Consider the following 24,715-nt stretch of genomic DNA (forward strand, 5'->3'; position numbering starts at 1 on the left):
AGGTGACTAGTGGTGTGCTGCAAACTTCAGTGCTGGGACCATTGCTGTTTAATTTGTAGATAAATGATGTAGGAAATAATCTGAAAGGAAATATTCAGTTGTTTGCTGATGGTGCAATATGTCCTATAAAGTTTATAGGACATATTGCTAAGGTAGCCCATAAGATGACTTGGCTATTGAAAAACACATTAACATGTATAGATAATGAAGTTGTTATTCTTCTTTATAAGGCCTTGAAACATCCACATCTGGATTACTGTGCTCAAGTCTGGTCTCCTGGGTTTCTTAGGGGATGAGGAAATGGAGAAGATTCAGAGACTAATGACCAAGGTGGTGAATGGTCTTTGGAATGTTCCCTGTGAGGATAGATTAACATTGTTTGGTCTGAAGAAGTTGATAGGTGAAAAGAGGAGATATGATAGAAACATTTAACTTGCTTAAAAGGTTTTACAGGATTGGTGTAGGGTAAATGTTTTAGCACTTGGCTAGCAGGCCAGAACAAGGGATCATCCCTGGAAGTTGAATAAAGGTGTGGTTAGGAGAGGACTAGATTTTTTTCTTGGAGAGTTGTGAATGAGTGGAATGGGTGTCCAGAGTCAGTTTTGAGTGCTTTGTCTGTTAATTGGTTCAAGAAGAGGTATGATAGATTGTATAGATAGTTTGGATCTGCCACGATGAGTCTTCAGACTCCATGTTGATGCCCGTATAATAATAAGAAAATTATTTTCAGCTTTTAGTATATACGAACCACATGTATAACATGCATATATAGCAGCACACAATGTTTGAAATGGTCTGCCTTTTGATTTCATGTATGGCTGATAGTCTGTGAGGCCACATATCGATGGTGGCACACATAACATCCAATGGAAATGCTGCCACTGCTTGCTTCAAATCCACCTTCAGACTGGTGATTCTAGGGTGTTGTTTCTTACAGGCTACTTTCTCTCAAGCTCCAACTACACTTTCAAGTCCAGCAGATTCAGATCAGGACTTCCATACAGCCAATCAGATGGTGATATGTGGTTGGCCACATTCTCCTCCAACCACTGTTGTGTTGTCTTTTCCTATTGTGAAACAAGGTGTTGTTCATGGAACATACCACAGGTTCCAGCACGATGTCTTGATACACTTTGGCAGAACTTTTGATCCCTTTCTCGCAGAAATGCAACTTGGATACCTCTAATATGTCACCCCACCAAACCATCACTGACACAAGGTGATGACCTCTATGAATCCTGCATGCTATGGTACATGCTGTTCAACCATCCAGACAATCAATTTGGCAGTTAAATGACTCTTCTGTGGTGAAAATCTTCTCACCTGTGAACAGAATATCTCTGTATCTGTTATTCGTGTACTACTGGATAAGTTCTACATGAACTTTGATTTTATTTTACCTTTGATTTTATCATCCTCTACTGCATAAGTTGTGATGTTAGGAAGTGTCTAGTAGAATGACGATAGGCTGTCACTCCCAGGTATCAATTAGTACAAGTGACATCGTTCTCTGTGAAATGTTCATCTGTCGCAACATTACTCTCTGTTTTTTCACAGGATTACTGCAGAGGCATTGCCTTCAGCCCTCACAAGCTGTTGCATGCAGCATGGTCGACTTGTGTTGGTGATCAGATACATCTTCTGTATCGTTATACAATTAGTAGTCCAATACACAAACATCCTACTGATCCCGAGTCTTTTAGCATGTTGAAAATAACAGATGGCCTGATCTGATTCCAACCTTGTGAAATGCTATTACAGCTACATAGTTTTCATAATCTCCACACTGCATGTGATTCTGTGCAACCAGACAACTCTCTCTCTACTGATAAACATTCAAATATTGGCACACAGTGACACTAATGGAACCAGGGACTACATCCTTCTCATTTTTCTTTTTTTTTTTTCTCTCTCTATATATCATGCTAAAAGCTTTTCATGGTCTATTATTGCATCTCCAAATTAAATTCTTATCTTTAATTTTTTTTTTTTTCAGTAATTTGCTTTAGGAATTAAATATTATTTCTATGACCTTTCTTTAAAACAGCTGCATTCTTCTTAGAGTAAAGTGCTTGCAATATTTCTCTAAATCCTTTTATTCAGTTACTATATATTTTGTAACTTTGTATTAATAAGCTTTCCTGATAATCTTATCACATGCTTTCCTAAATGGCTTCTCCTTATTTCTCCTGTATGTGTCTAGTAAGACAGCTTTTATTTAATTATCTTTCTTGTAACTCCTTTTGTCATCTCCACTTTTACAGTCCATATTTCTGCTTCACATAACAAAATTCCTCATATTACAAAGTTTTTTTTTTTTTTTAAGTTCATAGGAAACTTTATCACTCATAAACCAGACACTCCCTTCTCTTTTGCTCTATTTTCATTCTTTGTATCAAAGAATGAAAGAAGAGCAAAATTTTCTTCTATTACTTTCATAATCCATTTATGCAGTGGTTCCGAAATTTTATTTTATTTTATTTTATTTTTTTATTTTTTTCCGAATTTTAATATCTGTAACCTCCAGTATTTTTCCATCTCCTCTACTATCTTGTTTTGAATCTGGTATGACAGAATCACCTGCATACACTATGATGTCTCATTTGTTATTTTCTGTCATTCTTCTTCTTCTTCTTCTGCAGCTTCTCCCACTTAAGTGGGGTCACTGTTGATGATGAGTCTCCTCCACATCCTCCTGTCTTGGGCTGTCACCACATCCAAGTTCTTCATCCTCAAGTCCTCTTCTACCAGCTCCCTCCATCTCTTCTTTGGCCACCCACACTTCCTCCTTCCTTGCACATACATCTGCATGACCCTTCTTCCCACATATTCATCCTCCTCCTCATCACATGACCAAACCATCTCAACCTTGCCTCCTGTATCTTTGATCCTAAGTTCGTAACTTTCACTGCTCCCCCTCACATAGTCATTTCTCAGACAATCCTTTCTGGTCACACCGCACATCCACCTAAGCATTCTCATCTCTGCTACTTCCATCCTGCTGATGTTATTTTTCCTCAGGGTCACAGTTTCTATGGCATACGTCATAGCTGGCCTCACTACTGTCCTATAGATTTTGCCTTTCAGATTGATTGGCACCCTCTTATCGCATAACACTCCAGCCATCTCCCTCCAGTTTCTCCAACCCACTTGTATCCTGCATCTCACTTCCTTCTCAGCTCCTCCATCTTCTTCCACTGTTGAACCTAAGTATCTAAAGTCCCTCACCTTCCTGATGACATTTCCTTCCAGCTCCAGATCTGTCTCCTGGCCGCCACCCACTGTGCAACACATATACTCTGTCTTACTTCTGCTCGGTCTCATACCTCTCTCTCTTCCAGTACTTTTCTCCATCTTTCCAGTTTAGTTCCCGCTTCTTCTCTTGAATCTGCACACAGCAAGATATCATCTGCATACAACATTGTCCAAGGTGCATCTTCTCTCACCTCCTCCGTCACCACCTCCATCACAATGTTAAACAGAAACGGACTTAATGCTGACCCTTGATGCAAGCCAACTGTTACTTGAAACTTTCTGTCTGTCCCAGACAGGTCCGAACACTTGTCTTCACATTTCTGTACATCTCCTGCACCAACCTGACATATTTCTCCAGAACCTTCTTCTCCCTCAGACACCTCCAGAACCTTCTTCTCCCTCAGACACCTCCAGAACCTTCTTCTCCCTCAGACACCTCCAGACTTCTTGCCTTGGCACTCTATCGTATGCTTTCTCCAGATCAACAAATGCCAGATGTAGCTCCTGTTGTTTCTCTCGAAACTTTTCCATCATCTGCCATAACCCAAAGATAGCATCTGTTGTTCCTTTGCAATCTCCACCTCCTTCCTCAATCTTCCATCAAGAACCCTTTCTAGGATTTTCATTGTGTGGGACATCAACTTTATTCCTCTGTAATTTTTACAGTCTTGTGCATCCCCTTTACCCTTGTAGATGGGGACAAGAGTACTCTCTCTCCATTCCTCGGGTATATTTTCCTGTTGGCAAACTTTCATGAACAGCTCCCACAGCAGGTGAATTCCCTCTTCCCCCAGTGCCTTCCATGCCTCCACTGGAATCCTGTCGGGGCCCACCGATTTTCCATTCCTCATCCTCTTCATGGCCTCCATCACTTCCACTCTACTGATATTCTGCACCATCCCCTCAGAAGGCTGCCCTGATCATGTCATCACCTCTACAATTGTAATAAACAGAAATGCTGCCCCCTTATGTAATTTTAAAGTACTGTGTATATTGCTTTATTTATATTTGTTTCTCCTTATAATTCTCCTATAATTACATCAGCATGTATGTTGCATTATTTGTATCTTTACTTTTACTAAATCTAAACTGTAGATTGATGTGCATGCTGTCTTGAGTTGTCGATCAATAATTCTTTCTAGTGTCTTTAGTAAATGTCCCATTCTTTCCTTTTCTTCCACCTTTTCTGTTTCTTTCTCCTATATTTTCTGATCCATTCTATTCCTTCCTCTCCCAGGACTTATATCATTTTTATTTTTCTTATTAGTCTCTTTCACTTTTGTAATTTCCATTTCTGGTCTCTTTACACTGTTACCACATTTAAATTTCCTTTTTTTATTTTATATGTTCAGCAGGATATTCTTTATATATTCCAATTTTACTTTAATTTCTCTCTCTCTCTCTCTCTCTCCCTCCTATTGTCATTTTAACCTTTTATTCATTATTATATATGTGATGATAATTACCTGAAACAGGATGTGATGAAAAGTACTCAGGGATTAAGAGTATTGGATCTTGTAATAGCATCACAGAATTTGCCCATTACCAAGGTAACCACTTTGCCTCTGATTGGAGGGTAGTATGGCTAAGTGTTTGGAATTTTCAAACACTTAGCTTGGTGTTTTGAAAATTCCAAACACTTAGCTTGGTGTTTTGAAAATTCCAAACACTTAGCCTGGGCATTGTCGTAGCTTCAGAAACTGCCAAGGGAAGAATGTTAATAATGCATGGATAATGGTCACAGGATATTCATGCAAAATATCAGATTGTGTATACCTTGAATTAGGATAAATCAGGTAGAGATTAAATGAATGAGTAGCATCATTAAGCAGGAGCTACAAAACAAGAAAATGTTGTTATTATTAACAGGTCTCCATGGAGTCCAAAGACTCATCACAGGGAAGCCTGGAAACAAAGAACTGACAATCACCTCAGGCATTCCATTCATTCACCACCCTTATAGGAAAAAAAATCTAGATCTCACATTCTTGCTGAAACTTTATTTAACTTCTAATAATGATCTCCTGTTCTGTCACTACCTGCCATATACTGAAAAGTTTTCTCGTTCCTTCATTCTGTAAAATCCTTTTAGCAGTTTGAATGTTTCTATCATGTCACCTCTCATTCTTCTATCTGCCAATTTTCATATCCTCAAATTTCAAATCTTCAATCTATTCTCATACAGAATATTCTACAGGCCTGCAGCTATCTTGGTTGCTTGCCTCTAAATCCTCTCAACCACCTTCACATCTCCAAGAAACCCAGATTCTGCCCCTACTAGTCAGTATATTTTTGAGCATCCAAGTGATCTCTAAACTGCTTTGCAAATTTTTGCAATATGACCTCTGAACTTCAGTTCCCTATCATCCATAACTCCCATATCCCTGGCCTCATGAATTTCCAGCAACAAAACCCCATCAGAATACACAAACTAAAACATTTTCATTCCAAAGTGAATAACTTTACATTTAACCACAGTGAAAGCTGATTCAAATGCTGGATCACTACATCGTCTACACTTAGCATCATCAGCAAACAACTGGGTATCACTCTGTAAATTGTCTCTAGTATCATTAATATACAGATTAAAGAACAAATGATCAAGAACTGAGCCTTGTGGAACACCACTGGTCACTTTTTTTTAATCTTTGACTCCACTCCACTATATGCTATTCTCTCTGATGCCAGTCTGACATCATCTACTTATCCATCTCACCAATCCAGTATCCATTCTAATTTGTTTTAGCTTACTTAACAGATTCGCATGCAGTATTCTGTCAAATGCTTTTGCAAAATCCAACAATATAACAGTATAGACATTGCCTTTATCTGATTCGAAAGTTATTTTATTATAGAAACAAAGTAAATTGCTGAGGCAAAACCTCCCTTTAACTAAGCCATGTTTACCTCTTAAAAGTATCAGATTATTTTCCACCCAATCTTGAATTGGCTCTAACCAACTTTTCCAAAACCTTAACCACCACTCCTGAGATAGTAACAGGTCTGTAGTTTCAACCTCTGTTTTTGACCCACCTAAATTTATGCAGTGGAACTATCGTATCTTCCTTCCTTCCACGCTCTTGGAACTACTCCTGAGCAGACTCTTAAATTAAAAATCCTAGTCAAGAGTAAGTTCAATTCTCTTTCACATTCACACAACACACAAGCTGAAATCCCATCTAATCCTATGGAAGAATTCACATTGAGATTTTTTAAAATTTCAAGCATCTCAAATTTGTCTACTTCAAAATTGTTTACTTTCTTGCCTGTCTCATTAGCTACTACTGTACTGTCATCCTGATGATAAACCTTCACAAAATAATCACTCATTAATTCAATGATTTCTTTTGGTTCTGTTACCTTTGTACCAGCAGCATTCAGTATAGCTTTCCATAAACATTTTACTTTTTGCTTGCAACATTGCAAAAGAATTCCTTTGGATACACTTTGGAATGTTCAGCCAATTTCATCTCATAATGTGATTTAGCCTTCTGCACCTTGTATGTCACCTTTCTTGCCTATACCATGTATTGTTCATGGAGTTGTTGTCACTTCTCATCTTATATTCCCTCCATATGACTTGTTTTGCAATTAATGTTTGATGGTGTTATTTATCCATTTAACTCCAACCTGTCACATTCTTCTCATCTTAGAAATGCAGTCTGATACTGTTGCCTTCAAACATCCATGAAATATTTCCCATATATCACTGACATTTTTTTCTTGCACTATATTATGGAGGATGTATAAGAAGAAAGATGATCAGTAAACTAATAAGCAATATGATGCACAACCAAGCAGAATGGTTGACATGGTGAAAGCAAAATCAGATTATGAGAGAGAATTAGCTGAGTGGGCTAAAGGAAATCTCAAAGGAGTTTTTTAATGAATGCTAATGGTGAAGGAAGATGAGGTGGAGATAATGCAGTGACTGATGTGATATGGATTGATATGAGAGTAGAGATTAATGAACTCAAGTTGTTTAGGATATTAAGATATGTTAATGTGAATACAGCCATGGGGTTTGGTGAGATATCAGCGCATATGTTACAAGTTAGTGTAAGAGAGATGTCAATGTCCCTGACTAGACTGGTCTTAGTGCTGATAAATTGCCAAGAGAATGGTAAGAGGGCACAATTTCTGTCATGTAAAGGATGCTCAACGACTGTAGTTTCAAATTATAGACCATTTAAGATCTCAGGAGTAGTGGTTAACATTAGAAAATCTGGTTGAAGACAAAATTCACTTTCTACAATAAAGTGACAGTTGAGTTTTCACTTTATTACATCATGATGTAGCCATTTTCAATAGATAAGGATAATTGCTACATAGTGTTATTTCTGGATATTGCAAAAGCAGTTAACAAGATATCACATCAACCCTATTACATAAGTTGGAGTAAATGAGACATGGATAAGGGTCGGCTAATGAATAGACGTAAAAAAAATACTATATGGTGGCATTGAATCAAAAAGAAAGGCAAGTGCCCAGTGGTATGCCACCAAGCTGTGCATTGGGCTTGCTGTTCCATTTGTACATCAATAAAATAGGGAAATTTGATGGAGAAGTTCCAGTTCAGTAATACTAAATTGGGAGGATAGTAGTTCAATAAAGATGATGTATAGATGCCTCAAGATGGATGATCTGAATAGATTGGTATTTTGGACAAGGGATAATGGCTTCCAATTATACCTTGTCAAAATTATCTAAAATCCCAATGCATTTTAGGATTAAAAACACTATAAGCTGTGTATTGCACAGATGGAACTGCAAATTAATAATCTGATTGCAAAAGTGGGAAAATATCTTAAAGAATTATCACATTTCCATCTAAATAAAAGGTCTCTTTTAGCTGAAGGTGGGTTGGCAAGATTTTTGTAAATAGATAAAACTGGTCTGAGAATGTAAGTTACTTGTGAACACTAAGAACAGTGGACCTACCATAAGTGGCCTAATTTGCAGGGTGGTGGTTGAAGGTAGATGATATAAGGCAGGGATGGCCAACCTATGGTGCATGCATCAAAAGTGGTGCATTGGATGATTAGAAGTGGCACATTGGACCCCAATGATAATAATAAAAAAGTATGCCTATTTATGCAAAAAAGTATTTACCAAAAACCGATCTGTTGAAAAACAGCTAAAACAGTAATTATTTTTGGTGATTTCATTGTTTCATGCACATCTTTTGCATATTCACTTGTTTGATCCTGAGACACCAAGTGTTAGGAACAGCAGCGCATTGTAGATTTTGGTCAGTTTACAATTGATACTCATGCACCAAGGAATTGTGCTTTGTGAACATTTGCAGTTTTGTACTTTTTCAAAAATTGAGTCTTGTTTTTACATTCAGTTACCCATCACAGTCCAAAAGAAAAACAGAAGGTGATAGCAAGTATGAATTCAATGAACAATGGGAAAATGAGTTCTTATTCTCACATAATAAAAGACATGCTCTTAATAGACACTATAAAACACATCAGACTGAAATAGAAGGAAAACTCAAGCTGGTGTACTTGGGTCCGAGTTACAGAGAGTAACTCGGACCCATGTATGTTTGTTAAAAGGAGTATGTTTGTTAAAAGAAGTGATGAAAGTTTCGCAATGACAGAAGTGGCCTACGAAATTGTTTTAGCATTAGCCAAAAAACAGAAGTCTTTCTCTGATGAATAAGAAATTATTAAGCGTTGTCTCCAAATATTTGCAACATGTCTTGGTGATAAAAATATCAAAAGGAAAGTAGATGAAATTGCTCTATCCAAGCAAACAGTTAAGAGATGTACCAAAGAATTCTCATGATGTATCTGAGTAACTGAAAGAATTGTTTGTACTTGTACTTTCTTTTCTTTTCTTTTTTTTTTTTTAAGCTTTGGACTAATCTGCTGACATATATGATGTAGCCCAGTTAAACATTTTTATAAGAGGAATTGATGATAATTTTAATGTTTTTGAAGAACTTATCGATCTTGAATCACTTCATTAAAAAACAAGAGGATCAGACATTTTGAGAAAGTGAAATCATGCCTAGAAAATCTACAAGTAGATTCTAGTAAACTCATTAGTGTTTGTATTGGTGGAATGCCATCAATTAAATGCCTCTATTATATCCTCCTCAGTGTTTATCATTCTCCCATATCACTTCCCATAATCATTCTTTCTTCTACTGGCCACATATCGGAAAAACTCCCTAGGATTTCTTTTAGCATCATTTGTTCTACCCTTACTAAGTGAGTTACCTTCCTTGCTTGCTCTTTGTACTTCTCATGTAGCTAATTATCATCACTCATCTTGTGCCACCTCCACAATGCCTTTTTCTTCCAGATTGCATGCTTCACCTCTTCAGTCATCCATTTTACACCTACCTTATTTAATCTCCTGAATACAGACACTCAGTCATATGTAACAGAAATTTTTCTGCTTCGGCAAGCTGAATACCGAATCTTTCTACTGAATTGGGCTAAAGCCGAATATCTGAAAAACATGCTGAATTGGCTGAGTACCTGAGTACCAATACTTGAATATTCAGTGTGTCCCTAATATTAACAATCCCCCATCCACCTATCAAGTTCACAGTAGAAAAGGAGAATTAAGTAGTTTGCCTTTCCATCATGCTTATCTCTACCTCCACTGTCACTTTGACCAGCTCCACCTTCCATAAACCTAACTTCACTGGTTGATATATTTAACATGATTCTGTCTGTTATTTTCTCCAAAGAATTGGATTGTCAGAACTTTGCTTAACAGAACTCATCATGTTTGCTCTTCTGTTTCATTGTTTAAACAAGAATTTCACACTATTAAATCTTTTATGCAGCTAAATGGGTGTTTTCTTCTGAAAAATCTAACAGGGTATCATAAATTCATACATCCTATCTTTTGTGACATCATCATCATTTAATGTAGAGTTCCTGTCCTTTAGTGCAATTTTGTAAACTCTGAACCTATTGACAGAATCCTGAAGAATTATCAATTCATGCCTATGTTTTTTCCTGTCAACAAGCACCAAGTCCAATGTGAGTGTCATCTTTCATATTTTGGACAAACAGGCCATTCATTAGAGAACAGACTTAGCAAAGACTAATGCTGCATCTGCTATCAGAAGTCACATAAGTTGGGTTCTGTAGCATGGAGTCAATATGGAACAGGTCCTTCTCCTCCTCCTTCCTCTAGAAATGCACATCTCATTCATTAAAGCTCTTTTCTAATATAATTTAAAAGCTGCTTAAATGGGGCTTTGAAACCTTGTTTCATCTCCCTTTTTGTGGAATACATTATTTCTTTAACCTGGCACTGGTGAGGTGGGAAAATGTAACAAAAGTGGTAAGGTGGGGTCCCATAGACCCACCCAAATAATGTAGTGTATTATAGAAATCCATATCTTTTTAATCAATATTAGATTACGTATTGTTTAAGTGTCCTGTAATTTTACAGAATAAAAACGCAGATCCACAAAATTAAATTTTTATTACCCAAAAATACTTAACTAATTTAAACATCTTTATTTTTCAAAAAAAATATACTCTTCCTAGCTTACATAATGAACAAACTAAATAAATCGGTATTTTTTAGGGACTTTGGTATATTGGTTTACAAAAGGAACATATACATTATAAGAAGCTAATACAATAATAAACATTTAGCCTTGAGATTCCACTGTTATCACTAACTAAAAATTTTCATTTTCTGTAATTGCACACTCAGGGCACCTTGGAATTATGTGATCGAGACTCTGCACATTAAACTTGCTTGCATGCAACAGCCTGTCGTCTGTGGCATCGAGTAGCGGTTTACAGGAGGGGAAGCTGCACTGAGGCATGATTCACTGCCACGCATTGTTAAATAGTTATAGTCAATTTAAAATCTTTGGGATCTGTGACACCCCCACCTTACTAATGCCAGGTTAATATTCTTATTTAGATTTAATTAGATGTCATCCTTGTGGTATACAGCACTTTTCCTGAGAAGTTAGCTGATTATTGTTCAGACATGTCTTGAATTTGTTATTGCTAATGGTGGATTGTTATTTTCTTTCGGAAATGTCTGATTAATATGATCAATAAACATTGTTTAAATTCTTTTGTGTTTATGTCAGTATTATTTTTGTTTCCCATAAAGAAAAATTTGAGGTAGTAAGCAGTCATAAGTCGGAGATAAAAATTATTTAACAAACTAAGATGTGATATCAAAACTTGTTATTAAAACACCAAGTTCACCCTCTCGGAAAAAAGTTATAAAAAATTTTATTATTTGATCTAATTAATATAGATGCAAAAATAATCATTATTTGTTTATGATAAAGATGCTACAAAAGGGAAACATGAGCTGGCTCAAGGCACATAATTTTACGTTATGTAGACTTCATTCTTGTTTTGAGCCAGCTCATGCTTCATTAGTGGAACAATACTGTTAAAGCTAGCAAGTATTTTTTTTTCCATATTTCTGCTTTGTTTCTATCTGTGACAAGGAAGTAAATTCATTGTTTCAATAAGATGCTTTGCTATAATAGAATATTTCTTATTATTATGCTGAATTAAGTGTTAACTACCTTCAACAAGTAGTTATTTTTCATAATTCTAATAGATAAAGGTTTATTTCTATGTTGCATTTAGGTTGAGTGACCTGATTACTCAATGGCTTTATTCTGTTTCACCAATTTTCCTGGTATATTAATTTATTGGTTAACATTAGTTGATAAAATAGTATAACAGCAGTAACTCTGTGGCAAATATATTATCATTTGTTACAGAGTTGTCGCTGTTATGTAAAGCTTCAAACCTTGATAAAATTCTATCTGAAAAGGGGAGAAAAATAATAAAGTTAATCAAAAACTCCATGTAGATATAGTTTTTAAAAAAATAATAATAATAAACAGTTATGGTTGCATGTACATCTGGTTAATTTAAAACACATTCTACAGCAACTGTGGTGATCTAAAAAACATCATTTAGTTTATCTTTTTTTTAGCTCAGTGTTCAATTGTTTGTTTATTCAAAACTTTTATCAGTAATGTTATTTTAAAAGCCAATTCTGGTTATATCATATTATATTCAGAAGACTCATCATTAAAAGAAGATAAATTAGTTGCCAAACAAGATATCCCAGAAGAAGAAGAAGAAGATGATGATGACGAAGATGAGGAGGAGGAAGAGGAAGAAGATGGCGATGGTGATGATAAACAAGATCAAAATCAGGAACAACAAAGTGAAGAAGAAAAGGGTACATTAAATGGCACTTTTACTTCCAAAGCTCTGGTAAGATATAAAACTTGTATTATGTATATAATTAAAGTAAGTTAACAGCTATCCAACTTCTTTGGTACAATGGATAGTTGAACTATTTAGATATAATATGTGCACTACTAGGATGTAGCAATGAGTGCTTATCCTCCATTTACCATAGGTACTGAACAGGTGCCCCCCACATGTGAGGCATATGTTCATGGTAAAAAACCCTTTGATCATCAGTCCTTCCCAACTGATACAGAAACCTTAGATACATCAACTACAAACAAAAGTGAGAAACAAAAAATAGCTCAACACATATGTAATTTACCATTTTTCTCATCATCTATGCAACAAGTGAAAATAAGCAGTAGGAAATATGTTACTTTTCTTTCTTTTTCCAGAAATATTTAAGATTATCAAGATTTTCCAAAAGCAGTTGAACGATTATGTTGGGTGATGTTCCTGGAGAAACATCACGTCAGGACATAGTAACATTCTATAAAAAAGCTCGATTGTTCCAGAGGAACGGTATCAGAATAGGATCTCCTTGGTGTTCCAGACGAGGAGATAGGCTTAGTGACTAAGAGTGATATCTCTAAGATGCATTTCAATATATATAGGAATAATGGTCTGGTTCCCAACAGGAACACCATCCTTACTTCTAATACACCTAAATCTCCATCATCAATAAATCAGACTATCTCAGTTGCACTGTGAAGCTCTGCAAACCTAATTCACTTGTTTTAAATGTTAGAAATATATTCTCTAGCTGTCTGTCATGGTTTTGTCATTTGGGTCCAGTTTGGCAGTAAAAAAATTATAAAAAATTATGCTCTGCTAAAAAGAGTAAATGCATAGATTACAGTGGAGAACATCCTTGACTCTTAAGCAAACTAAGTGAAAAAATGAAAGATACAGAAGTTCAGGCCTGAGCAGAACATCTTATACTACAAGGCAAAGAAAAAGGTGATGATAACAACACCTAGCATGAAATCCTCTGCTGAGAAGATGACTGCAAAGAATATATCAAAAGGACACAAACCAGTATGACTGTCTCACCAATAACAGTATGCCTGAAATTATGATATTGATTGCTTCTCTTTGGGGAGCACATTAGTGAAATGAATGTGCTCTTCAAAGAGATCTCAATGTCATTGCTCCAGAAACGCCCCTAAAGTGAACCTTCTAATCAAAAAAATGATAATAATGAGAGCATCAGTTAAAGAAAAAAAAACTAGACAAACCTCTTGGATATGTCTGTATCCACAAAAGTGAAAGAAAACAAAACACAACATATGTCATAGATTATATAAGATGATGTAATCAACCATTTTTTCATGGGAAGAGATGTTCACTGGCTGTTTTTACTTCCCAAAATTAAATAATAAACACGGACCTGGGTATAGATATGTCCTCAACTTCTCAGAATTGATAAGTCTACAAAGCCAATAGAATAGATAAATTCTTAAAATGGATCTGTTGTAGATGCTTGTATTAGATCCTTTTGCAAAAACAAACCAGTCTGTTTTATGCTTTTAGGAGACATATCTAAAACCCAATATGACCCCCCATGATGTGGCATTTTACTGTTACTCTCAAGGACAGAACTGAAGATGCACCAGCTGGGCAACCAAACCACATTCTAGTATGTGTAACGTACATCACTCTAAAGACTATTTGCTTGTCTCTTGGTAAGATTCCTTATTACCATTCGTTCTGAGTTAACTTACACCAAGCTTAATTGATAATCTTATATTGCAACTACCTTCTCCCATACTTCTTAGAGGTGAATGAGTGATTTCATTGGGCACATTGCTCTAGGGTAATGCAGACAACCAATAGGAAAAGGTTGGATTGTTGAGTTATAGGTTTGATGATGAGCTCTCTCTCTCTCTCTCTCTTGTGAACATTTGTAAGTAGTACCTTCTTTCATATGCTTGTCTCTGTTTGTATGCTCTTACAGTCTGCTCCCCTACCATCCTTTGGCTTTTTTTATGTGGGAAGTAGAAGAAAGCATAAATGGAAGTGATCGCTTTGTTCTCTTCAGTAAATCTTAATAGGAGTCATGTTTTCCTTCATGGATGCCAAGATAGAAAATTGACCAAGCTGAACATATTTTCACAACTTGCAAAATTTTTCTCTGAGACAGTCAGTCATTCTTCTCCTCATTGAAACATTGATATGTGTAATAGACTATATTATCAAATCAGCAGCAAGTGCAATTCCAAACATTATCTTGGTTTTCATTTCACCCAAAACTACAGTGTAACCCTGAATGCAAGCACCAAAAAAGAAATAAAATAACAACAATAATAATAATAAATAAATAAAATAAAATAAAAAGCAAGATAGAGCATTTGATAAAATTCATAGATTCACTACTGCATCATAGCATGTGCATGTTTAAAAGCTATGATGCAGTAGTGAATCCATCTTGGATCCATCTATACCATTAACTCAGAAAAATTGGTGTGGGATAAAATCTGGAAAATGAAGGGTAGATATACAACACAGCATTTATCGATCCTGGAATGTCTTGCTTATGGTCCTGAGAGTGTTGCAGACACCCTTGGTAAAAGCTTTGTTGGAATATCAGCAGCAGCAGGCTTTATATTCTGGGGAATTTTTGAAACTTGAAGAAGAAATAGTGGCATAATTTCTTTCTTTCTCTCTCTCTCTCTTCAAACATGCCAATCATACAGCAGCCATTTGTTAAGGATGGAACTGAATAGAGTACTCCTACTCTCCCATGCCCCCAGTGCCTTATGACTTAATGATATCCATACGAGATGATAAAACATGGATCTTCCATTCTCTTTCATGGATCTACTACTTTTACCTTCTAACGGAATGCTTATTTACTGTAGAGCAGTTTTTGCAAAAGGGAATTTTTATTGCCTTCCTATTAATGCAGCTAAGAATTTGAAATTCAAAGAACATATCACAAAAGTGTGTGGAATAGTTCAAAGAATTGCTTGAATGCAAAGAACACATTGACAACCAGAGATAAATCATTGCCATTCCATGACATGAAAACTGGTCTGGATATTTTATTTGGTTAATAGCTTGCTTGTTTGGGTTTCACAGGGTTTTAGCCTAACATTATAAGGAGAGAAAGTGATGGATTTGGGACTTGGGTTAGAAATAGAGCAGTTGATGAAACCATAAATATGAGCATACTGTGAGAAATTAGGGAAGTGAACAACTGCTATCCTGGTTGGCCAAGTGGTTTGCATATCTGCTCTCCAACCAATAGGCTATGGGTTCAAATCTCAACATGGGTGTGGGTGTTTGTGAATTGTCTTTGGGTGGGAGATGAATAATAGGCAAAAATCCTTAGCTCACTCACAGTGCTAAGATATTGTAGATTTTAAATCTTTCATGGGTGGGAGTCAGAAAAAAAAAAATCATAAGTGAAAAAATCATATCAAAAAGGAAGATATGAGAAAAGCACTTAATAAAGGAACTGAATAAAGCACTCTTACTCTCCCATGCCACAGTGCCTTATGATTTAATGATATCCATATGAGATGATAAAACATGGATACATATTACATATTCAAAAATATGTAAGCAGAGGCAAGATTATCCATGATGTATGTGGCCACTTAAATAGTATGGAATAATGAGCAGTTAGTAAAACAGGTGCAAGAAAGAAAAAAAAAAAAAGATATGCATGGGTTAATGTAGAGTATATCTGACCAATGATAGATCATTTTGCAAGAAAATTGTTGTTAGGAACTAATAATGAGACAGTAATTGTGTTGGGGCTATCATTATATCCCTTATATCAGTAAGGGATTCACTCCCGAGCTCATTTTACTTATAGCAGAGGCAACAAACCTTTTTACGAGTGCATGTGAAAATTGGCTAAATCTTTTAAAAAATTATCCTTGCACATCCCTCAGAAATTTGCATAATATATCATTAGTTTTCTCATACACGTTTTACTTGATAAAAGCATAACAAAAAAGAGTGAAATAAGACATTTCAAAAATGTTTTAATAAAGAAGGTATTAAAATAAAATCTTACATATATAATTTAAAACAAGATTAAAACACACACACACACACACACAAACAGAACAAAGACATGCAACTCCATTGACTTTTATTATTCATACACCAAAATTGGATTAATTAGTTGTATCAATAAACATTTCATGGTTTTATGCCTTTAAAAGTGTAGTGAGTCGATACTGTGCGAGGCTAGACAGAGATGAAAACTGGTATGGATATTATATTTGGTGAATCAACATGAATACTAAAATAGTACATATGAGGAAACCTTTAAAGAGAAAGAACAAATGGATAGTGATATCATAATATGTATATCTATTCACATAACTACAAAATGTTACCCTACCTTCTAAACAGGGAATTGGTACTTCAAACAAATCACTGCATGAACACATCTGAATACCACAACTCAGCTAAAGGTGAATTCCTGGAGCAATGTTGTTTTCAAGTTTGAATTTTTTTTTTAAATTTCACATGCCCAAAAAATTTGTTACATGTCCTGGATTCACCAATTTTTAGTTTTCGTATTTTGGAATTTGATAATTTCAGATTTTATATGAATTTATCTTTTTGAGATGGATTAGTTTAATTATATGCAGTATTTCATGTGATTTCTTTATTACTTTAGAAAACAGAAGAGAATAATAAAGAAACAAAAAGTCAGTCACCAGCAAATAGAAAACGCATGCTTCCTGATTGGCTAATACAAATTGCCACCCTGCCTTCTAAACAGGAAAGATGTGATGAGGAAAGGGATAAGAAGGATGAAGAAGAAAAATTCCAACTTAATAAACTGAGAAATCAAGAAAGGCAGTCTACTACTAAACGGAAACCAGGTGAGATTTTCTGAAGTGTTTACTTCTTGAAGAATTTTATGATATGTGTAGTCTATATTAATTTTCTTGTATTTTCGAACCATCTATTGAATTTTAAAGATAGCAAACCAAAGTTTTGCTTGCTGTCCTTAAAATTATATTAACAGCTTAAATGATTTAACCCTTACTGATATAAAAATATTAAAATAAAAAAAAATGTTCTGTATATATTTGTATGTCAATTACATTTATCTTTTTATTGGCAAGCTTATACTATACAGTTTTGGATTATTTATTATAGTATATATAACGTCTGGTGTTGGTGATATATGACCTCCCTCAATGAGTCCTTAACTACTTAGAGATCTGATGATAATAATAATAAAAAATGTTAATGGGGCAGTTCAATCTCCACTGGTAGTCAATCAGAGATGACGGGTCTAAGACTGTCACTAATTATAAATGGATGGTGACAAGTGCCACCATCTTGTGGTCCCTAATCCTAATACTACATTTACTGTCTGAAATGAAAAGTCTGGGTTCTACAGTTAATTTCCTTGAGTTTTTAGAACAAAAAGAAGCCCCAAGTTTCCAGGAGAAAAAACCTGCTCCCATTCCAGAGATCGACCAACTCGAGAACTGGTTGAAGAATGCTTAGAAAATATTCCTCTAATCAGCAACTGGAATTGAATTGTAGTCCTCCTTTGGGCAGCCTAGTTCTGTGGGTGAAAATGCCACTTCCACTGCATCAGCTACACAGGCTCATGATGATAATTTATTTATTTCATATAGGGTTTTCAACCCCCCCTCCCGTCCCTTAGGATGGGTTGAACCGTCCCAATGAGTAAGTATGTATTTTATGACAAGATCCGTGTGTGTGTTTGTTCATGGGGCCAGTTTGCCTGTTCTTAAAAATTTAGTATTTAAGTCTTAAGTATTGAATCTTAAGCTGAATGACAAGAATCTATTGAAAAAGGATAAAGAAAGAAGTCAGTCTATTGAAAAAGGATAAAGAAATAAAGAAAGCAGTCACAGTTAATGTTGCTTGATACAGGACATAACTTTGATTAATGGAAATTTTGCATCGGTTTATTGGAATCGTGTACCAGGTGACAACATTATACTGTTACAACTTGACTTGACTTAATGCTCTTTACACCTATAAGGCCACAAGTTTAGCGTGCCATTCTCTTCGGTCCAGTGCCACTTCTCTTGCTCTACCCCAGCTCGACCGTCCTAGTTTGTTTCGTTCTTTGATTACCATCCAGCGGCATGTCATTTTGAGTCTTCTCCTCTTACTTTCCATCAGGCACCCATGTCAATGTTATTCTTGTGTGTTCTGATGTTGGCATTCTCAATACATGGCCTATCCATGTCCATCTGCGTTTCTTTAACTCTATTGTAATGGGTTTGGTTTTAGTTTTGTTGTAAATTTCAATATTTGAGATTTTATTTGGCCAGTAAATTTTGAGAATTCCGCAAAGATATTTTATTTGGAAGGCATCTGTTTTATTTTCTTGTTGTTTGGTTAATTTCCATGATTCACTTCCATAAAGTAATACAAATTTAACAGTTGAGTTAAAAATGTATTAAATTACTTAAGGAATTGAACAACGTAGATATGAATATAAATTAAATTACACTTTAATAAATATTTCCGATATTTCAGCAACGTTACGTTGCCATCTTCAAAAGGAACTTACAAAAAAAGGCACGTGCACGTAGGCACTACAACACAGTAACTGAGAATGAAGAGCTATTGTTCTCCTAAAAGTCCTGATGGTGTCCTCTAGCAGGCTAAGTAGGTGTTTTTGGCCATTGGGCTGAAGGTCTACTGATGTAAGCCTCCCAAATTTGGGGCAGTCGCATACAACCAAATTTGTTGAGGTTTGGAGAGTTTCTTAGGGCTGAAGTTGATTCCATAAATAGTCTTTCGAATTTGTATTTGCTACGGTGTATTACTGTAGCTTTCTTCCACCGCATTCTGTGGCGTGTATCCAGAGCATGGTCTGCAAGACTAGAATGGCTGTACTTGTGAAAACGGATGTAGTCCTTGTGTTCAGAAATTCTGATATTCGCTGTCCTGCCTGTTTGGCCAAAGTAAGACAATTTACTGCAAAGGACCTGGTATACACCAGGTAGGTCTAGGGGAAGTGGTTGGTCTTTAGTGGACCGGATAAGGGATGCTAATTTTCTGTATGGCCTGTAACAGGAGGTCAGGTCATGTTTTTGGACTACATCCGTTTTCACAAGTACAGCCATTCTGGTCTTGCAGACCATGCTCTTGATAAACGCCACAGAATACGGTGGAAAAAAGCTACAGTAATACACTGTAGCAAATACAAATTCGAAAGACTATTTTTGGAATCAGCCTCAGCCCTAAGAAACTCTCCAAACCCTAACAAATTTGGTTGTATGCAACTTCCCCAAATTTGGGAGGCTTACATCAGCAGACCTTCAGCCCAATGGCCAAGAACACCTACTTAGCCTGCTAGGGGGCACCATCAGGACTTTTAGGAGAACAATAGCTTCATCTCTTCATTCTCAGTTACCGTGCTGTAGTGCCTATGCCTACGTGCACGTGCCTTTTTTTGTAAGTTCCTTTTGAAGATGGCAACATGACGTTGCCAAAATATCAGAAATATTTATTAAAGTGTAATTTAATTTATATTCGTATCTACGTTGTTCAGTTCCTTAAATAATTTAATAATGCATAACCAACATATAAGCCTGTCTACGAGAGTTAAAAATTTGCGCCTTTAAGTTTGTTTTTATATTGGATGATTTCCAAATTTTCTGTAAAGTTTAAAACGCGTAACAAGATTTATTTATTCTTATTGCAATGTCTTCGTTGGTACCACCTTCTGTGCTGACAATTGCTCCAAGGTAATTAAAAGTGTTTGTCACTTCTACTTGATTTCCATTTATAAAGATTAGGTCATTCTTTTCACTGTTGATTTTTAATTTTTTTTTTTTTCCTCATTGATGTGTAAACCTATTTGTTAGCAAATCTCTAACTTCGCTGTCTTAATTTTCATATCTTCAAATCTAGATGATAATAGTACAATGTCGTCAGCATAGTCCAATCTTCTAATGTGGTGTCAATGTTCCGTCTTTAACCTTGATGTAATCCTGACTAGCATGTTACAAGATTCCATCACTATTTGTAAGTTAGAAAACTGAAGGTAACTGACATCTTACTGTGTTGGCAGGATTTGTGCTGAACTTTAATTGAGGATTGAGAACATTGAGAGCATATGCTATCTTTATTTAAAAACATGTTTTTGTTTAAAATAAAAAAATAAATTTTGTATATTATAATAAACAGAAATAATACTACTCGTATATTTTCAGCATCCAGCTCACAAACAAGGAGGAAAACTTCTAGAAAAGAAATGATTGAAAGTGAAGAGGAGGAGGAGGTTAAAGAAAGGCCCAACAGAACAACAGGACGATCTTCACGTCAAAATCGTCAGACTCGACAAGGATTGTCTTTAGGTATAATAGTTAAAAGTCGTCTTCTTGTTTAGTTTAACATACTGCGTTCTTCTTAATGTGACTGTTTATCTTTTGAAATATGGTTCATGTTGCTTATCCAATATTCACTCTAAATGAAAGCTTAGCTCTCTGACTCTGTGAGCATTCTTTTAATTGTGCTATGCCAGCACTGGCTATTTTTGGGGATAACTGAAATTCTGAATAAGCATTAAAACATTGAATAATGTGCCTATCTAGGTTTCATGCCTTTTATTAGTTTGGAATGCAATGTTGTATATAAGAGTAGATGGACAGTACAATGTGACAGTTATCACATTCTACTGTTAAATATCACTACCTCTGTGCCCCCCCCCCCCTCCCCAAGGCTAACTAGACCCAAAAATGTATCATCATTGTTCTTATAATCAAGTCCCTGATCTTTATCCTCATGGGATGTACAGAATATTGTGTATAAGTTTACATTATTACTAACTTTTTTGTTGTTTTCCTTAAAATTAGTCTTATCTGTGAGGACTCTAGTATTATCAACGTTACATCATGTTACATGGCAACATCTGATACAGAAGAAAAGGAAGAACGCAATATATGAGATCATAGATGATGTGATAGACCAGGTGAAATACAATGAGAACCCAGTATTAATGGAAGATTTTAATGCAGTAATTTTAGAAGGAAACGAAAACAGAATAGCTGGAAATTTTGGAATTGGTGCAAGAAATGAAAGAGGTGAAAAATTGGTAGAGTTTTGCAAGCAAAGAAATTTGGTCATTAGTAACACCTTCAGTCAAACTCATAAGCAGAGATTCTGGAACCAAGTTAAATCTTGTATTACCCAGGGGCCGGCAGTGATCATAACCTAGTCATGGCTAAGTGTAATCTTACATTCAAGCAGTGAAATAATACCTGAAAAAGAAAATTTATATGAATAAGCTAAAAAATACAACTATAAAAAATGAATATAAATCCTTTGGAGATGAGCAAGTGAAACAGAATGAAGAATCAGAATTGTTGGAGAAAAAATGGTCGAGAATCTAGAAAATCTTGGGTAACAAATGAAGTGATCTCATTGATAGATGAGTGAAATAAATTGAAAAACAAGCAGGACGATTAAAAGTAAAGAGGAATAATTGAAATTAAGGAACAGAATTACTTCATAGTGCAGAAGATTGAAGGAAAAGTGGATGTGTGAAAGGAGATTGAAATATGATGAAAGAGGGAAAAATAGACATTGCATACAGATTAACAAAAGAAATGCAATATTGTGGGAAAACCAAAAGTACTATGATAAAAGATCAAAATGATAAGATCTTGATAGATAAAAAAAGATACAGAAAAGAGATGGCATTTGAAGGAACTGTACAATTGATAGGATTTACATATGAATGTAATAGCTAAAAACTATAATGATTCAAGTGAAGATGAAGGATATGATATTCTAAGAAGCTTTTCAAAGTGCACTTTACCATCTAAACAGTGGAACACACAAGGTCAAGATGGTACCAAACTGGAACTGATTATGTGATAATGATATAATATCTGGAGGAGTTTCTCAAACTTATTAGTTTGAGTTGACATAGTTGCTCAAACACTTCATAGCAAGGTCATCATCTGGAGTATATAGATCTGCATCTAGAAACAGTCTACATGGTATGCTAAAGTCACAATAATTTGTCAACCTTTACGCTTCAAAAGAGTGTAATAATTCCTATACCAAAGCTAGCTAATATTTCAGATTGTATTACAAATAATACAAAATAGAATAAGAAATAAAATAGAGGAGAACCTAAGTGAAGACCAGTTTGGATTTAGGGGAAAAAATCTGGGACATGGGCAGCAACCCTTACCTTAAGACAAGGAAAATCATAGAAAAGAGAATGGTGGTAGGAGAGGACACATACCAGGTCTGACACAGTAAAAATGAGACTGTGCCTGCATCTCTTTTTATTTAACAAATTGAGAACACACACAGCTGCATACGATGCTGTCAATGTTCAAAGCAATTCTGCGGATCATTTTCTGAAAGTCTGTTGAGGATCTCCATCGTTTTTGCTTTCACATCTTCTACCGACAAAAAAAAAATGGGTTCCTTTGAGCACCAACTTGTCTTTGGGAAGAGGTAGAAGTTGCAGGGAGCCAGGTCTAGTGAATAGGGTGGATGCTGAAGCACAGTGATGTTGTGATTAGCTAAAAATTGCTTCACAGCAAAGCGTTGTGGGCTGGTGCATTGTCTTGGTGCAAAATCGAAATGTATTTTCACAATTCTGATTGTTTCCTTCTCACACGTTCACGCAATTTTGTCAAGATTTCAAGGTAATACTGCTAATTTACTGTCTGGCCGCTGGGAACCCATTCTGCCATTACAATACCCTGGATATCAAAGAAAACAATCAGCATGGCATTGAATGACTCGTGCATGCTTTTTTCTGGTTTTGGAGAGGTTGCTGACTTCCATTGCATTAATTGTCGCTTGATTTCTGGATCATACAAAAAATATCCAAGTTTCATCACAAGTAATTACCAAATTCAACAAATCTAGTCCATCCTTAATCATTGCAAAAGGTCTAGACACAGTTCTTTGCGACGTTCTTTTTGTTCATCTGACAACATTTTTGGAACCATTTTTACACTAACCTTTTTCATGTTCAATTCTTCCATTAAAATGCATCGAACACTTTCCCCTGTCCAAATGAACTTTCTCAGCTACAGCTCGACCACACAACCTTCTGTCTTTTTGAATCAAATCTCGAACATCTTTAATGTTGTCATCGGTAACTGCTGTGCATGGGTGGCCTGGGCAATCATCATCTTTCGTGCTTTCCCTGCCTTCCGAAAATCGTTTGTGCCATTCGAGAACGTGTGCACAAGACAAGCACTTTTCACCGTAAGCCTCAGTCAATAATCGAAAAGTTTCTGTCATGGATTTCTTCAGTTTTACAAGAAATTTGATGTTAACTCGCTGTTCACTCTTGCACCCCTCAACATTTTCCAACTGAGGGCAAGAAAATGTCTATATCTGAACACGCATCCACTAGTACTGAGTAAAGCGATGGAGTTGAGCCTTGTCTCGTGGTGACAGGTTAGAAGATGCTCTATAACCATCTCTTTGTCTCTCCCTCTCCCACATTCTTGTTTACTAATACTATTGCATTTTGTTTTGCTATATTCATGGCATTTGTTTGCTCCTGATTTTCCCCTGAACTCATCCAAGGTCTTTGTAAGATCACAGATGAGAGAGAGAGTGCTTAGGAAAATTATTATTATTAGTGGTACCGCTTCTGTACACTCATCGAGGGAGGCCCTAAACATTATGTCAAGCATCATCTACTATTCATGCAATAACTATCGTACTTTTCTTTGAACTCATTCACCAACATGGCGCCCACAACAGACTTTTCCAGTCTGTTCCACTCATTCACCACTCTCCGAACAAAAAATGTTGTCTCACATTCCTGCTCAGCTCAGTTTCCAGAGATGACCGCCCTTAGTTCTCTCTCCCACCAGACATGTTTTGAAAATTTTCTTCTATATTAATCTGTAAAAACCTTTCAGTAATTTGAATATCACAATCATATCATTATTCCTTTTCCACCTATTAGCCAATTTCTGTAATCCACAAATCTTCAATGCATTTGCATAAAGAGCATTTCATAGACCTATCACCATCTTGGTCACCTCCCTGTGATCCTCTCCATCTCTTCCTCATCTCCAGACCAGATCCAGGGTGAGCTGATCTGTGCCCAGTAGTCCAGAAGGGATCTTATCAAGGCTAGTTATTATAACTGTAATAGCTTGCTTGTCTCTCAGTGTGTTCTTCAGTAACCAAGTTAGCTTAGGCCACTTTTGCAGTATATCCTTTAAACTTCAACTCCTTATCTGCCAATATCCCTCCCAAAAATCCCTAGCTTC

At 35.9% G+C, this 24,715-nt stretch overlaps 1 protein-coding gene across 2 annotated transcripts in view; it reads left to right on the forward strand.

Annotated features, from left to right (window-relative positions):
• Window positions 1-24,715, forward strand: part of LOC150101680 (uncharacterized) — a 276,464-nt gene that overhangs the window by 96,987 nt on the left and 154,762 nt on the right. The window contains exons 5-7 of one of the 2 annotated variants that reach the window (XM_090400506.1): window positions 12,304-12,503; window positions 17,125-17,332; window positions 20,666-20,809. In XM_090400506.1, coding sequence (XP_090256632.1) covers window positions 12,304-12,503; window positions 17,125-17,332; window positions 20,666-20,809 — 552 coding nt within the window. The remainder of the gene's footprint in view (window positions 1-12,303; window positions 12,504-17,124; window positions 17,333-20,665; window positions 20,810-24,715) is intronic. The other variant, XM_090400507.1, reaches the window with a different exon arrangement.

This window comes from Typopeltis vanoorti, chromosome 11 (genome assembly GCF_054136105.1).
Source record: "Typopeltis vanoorti isolate ZY-2024b chromosome 11, IOZ_Tvanoo_1.0, whole genome shotgun sequence".
NCBI lineage: Eukaryota > Metazoa > Arthropoda > Arachnida > Uropygi > Thelyphonidae > Typopeltis > Typopeltis vanoorti.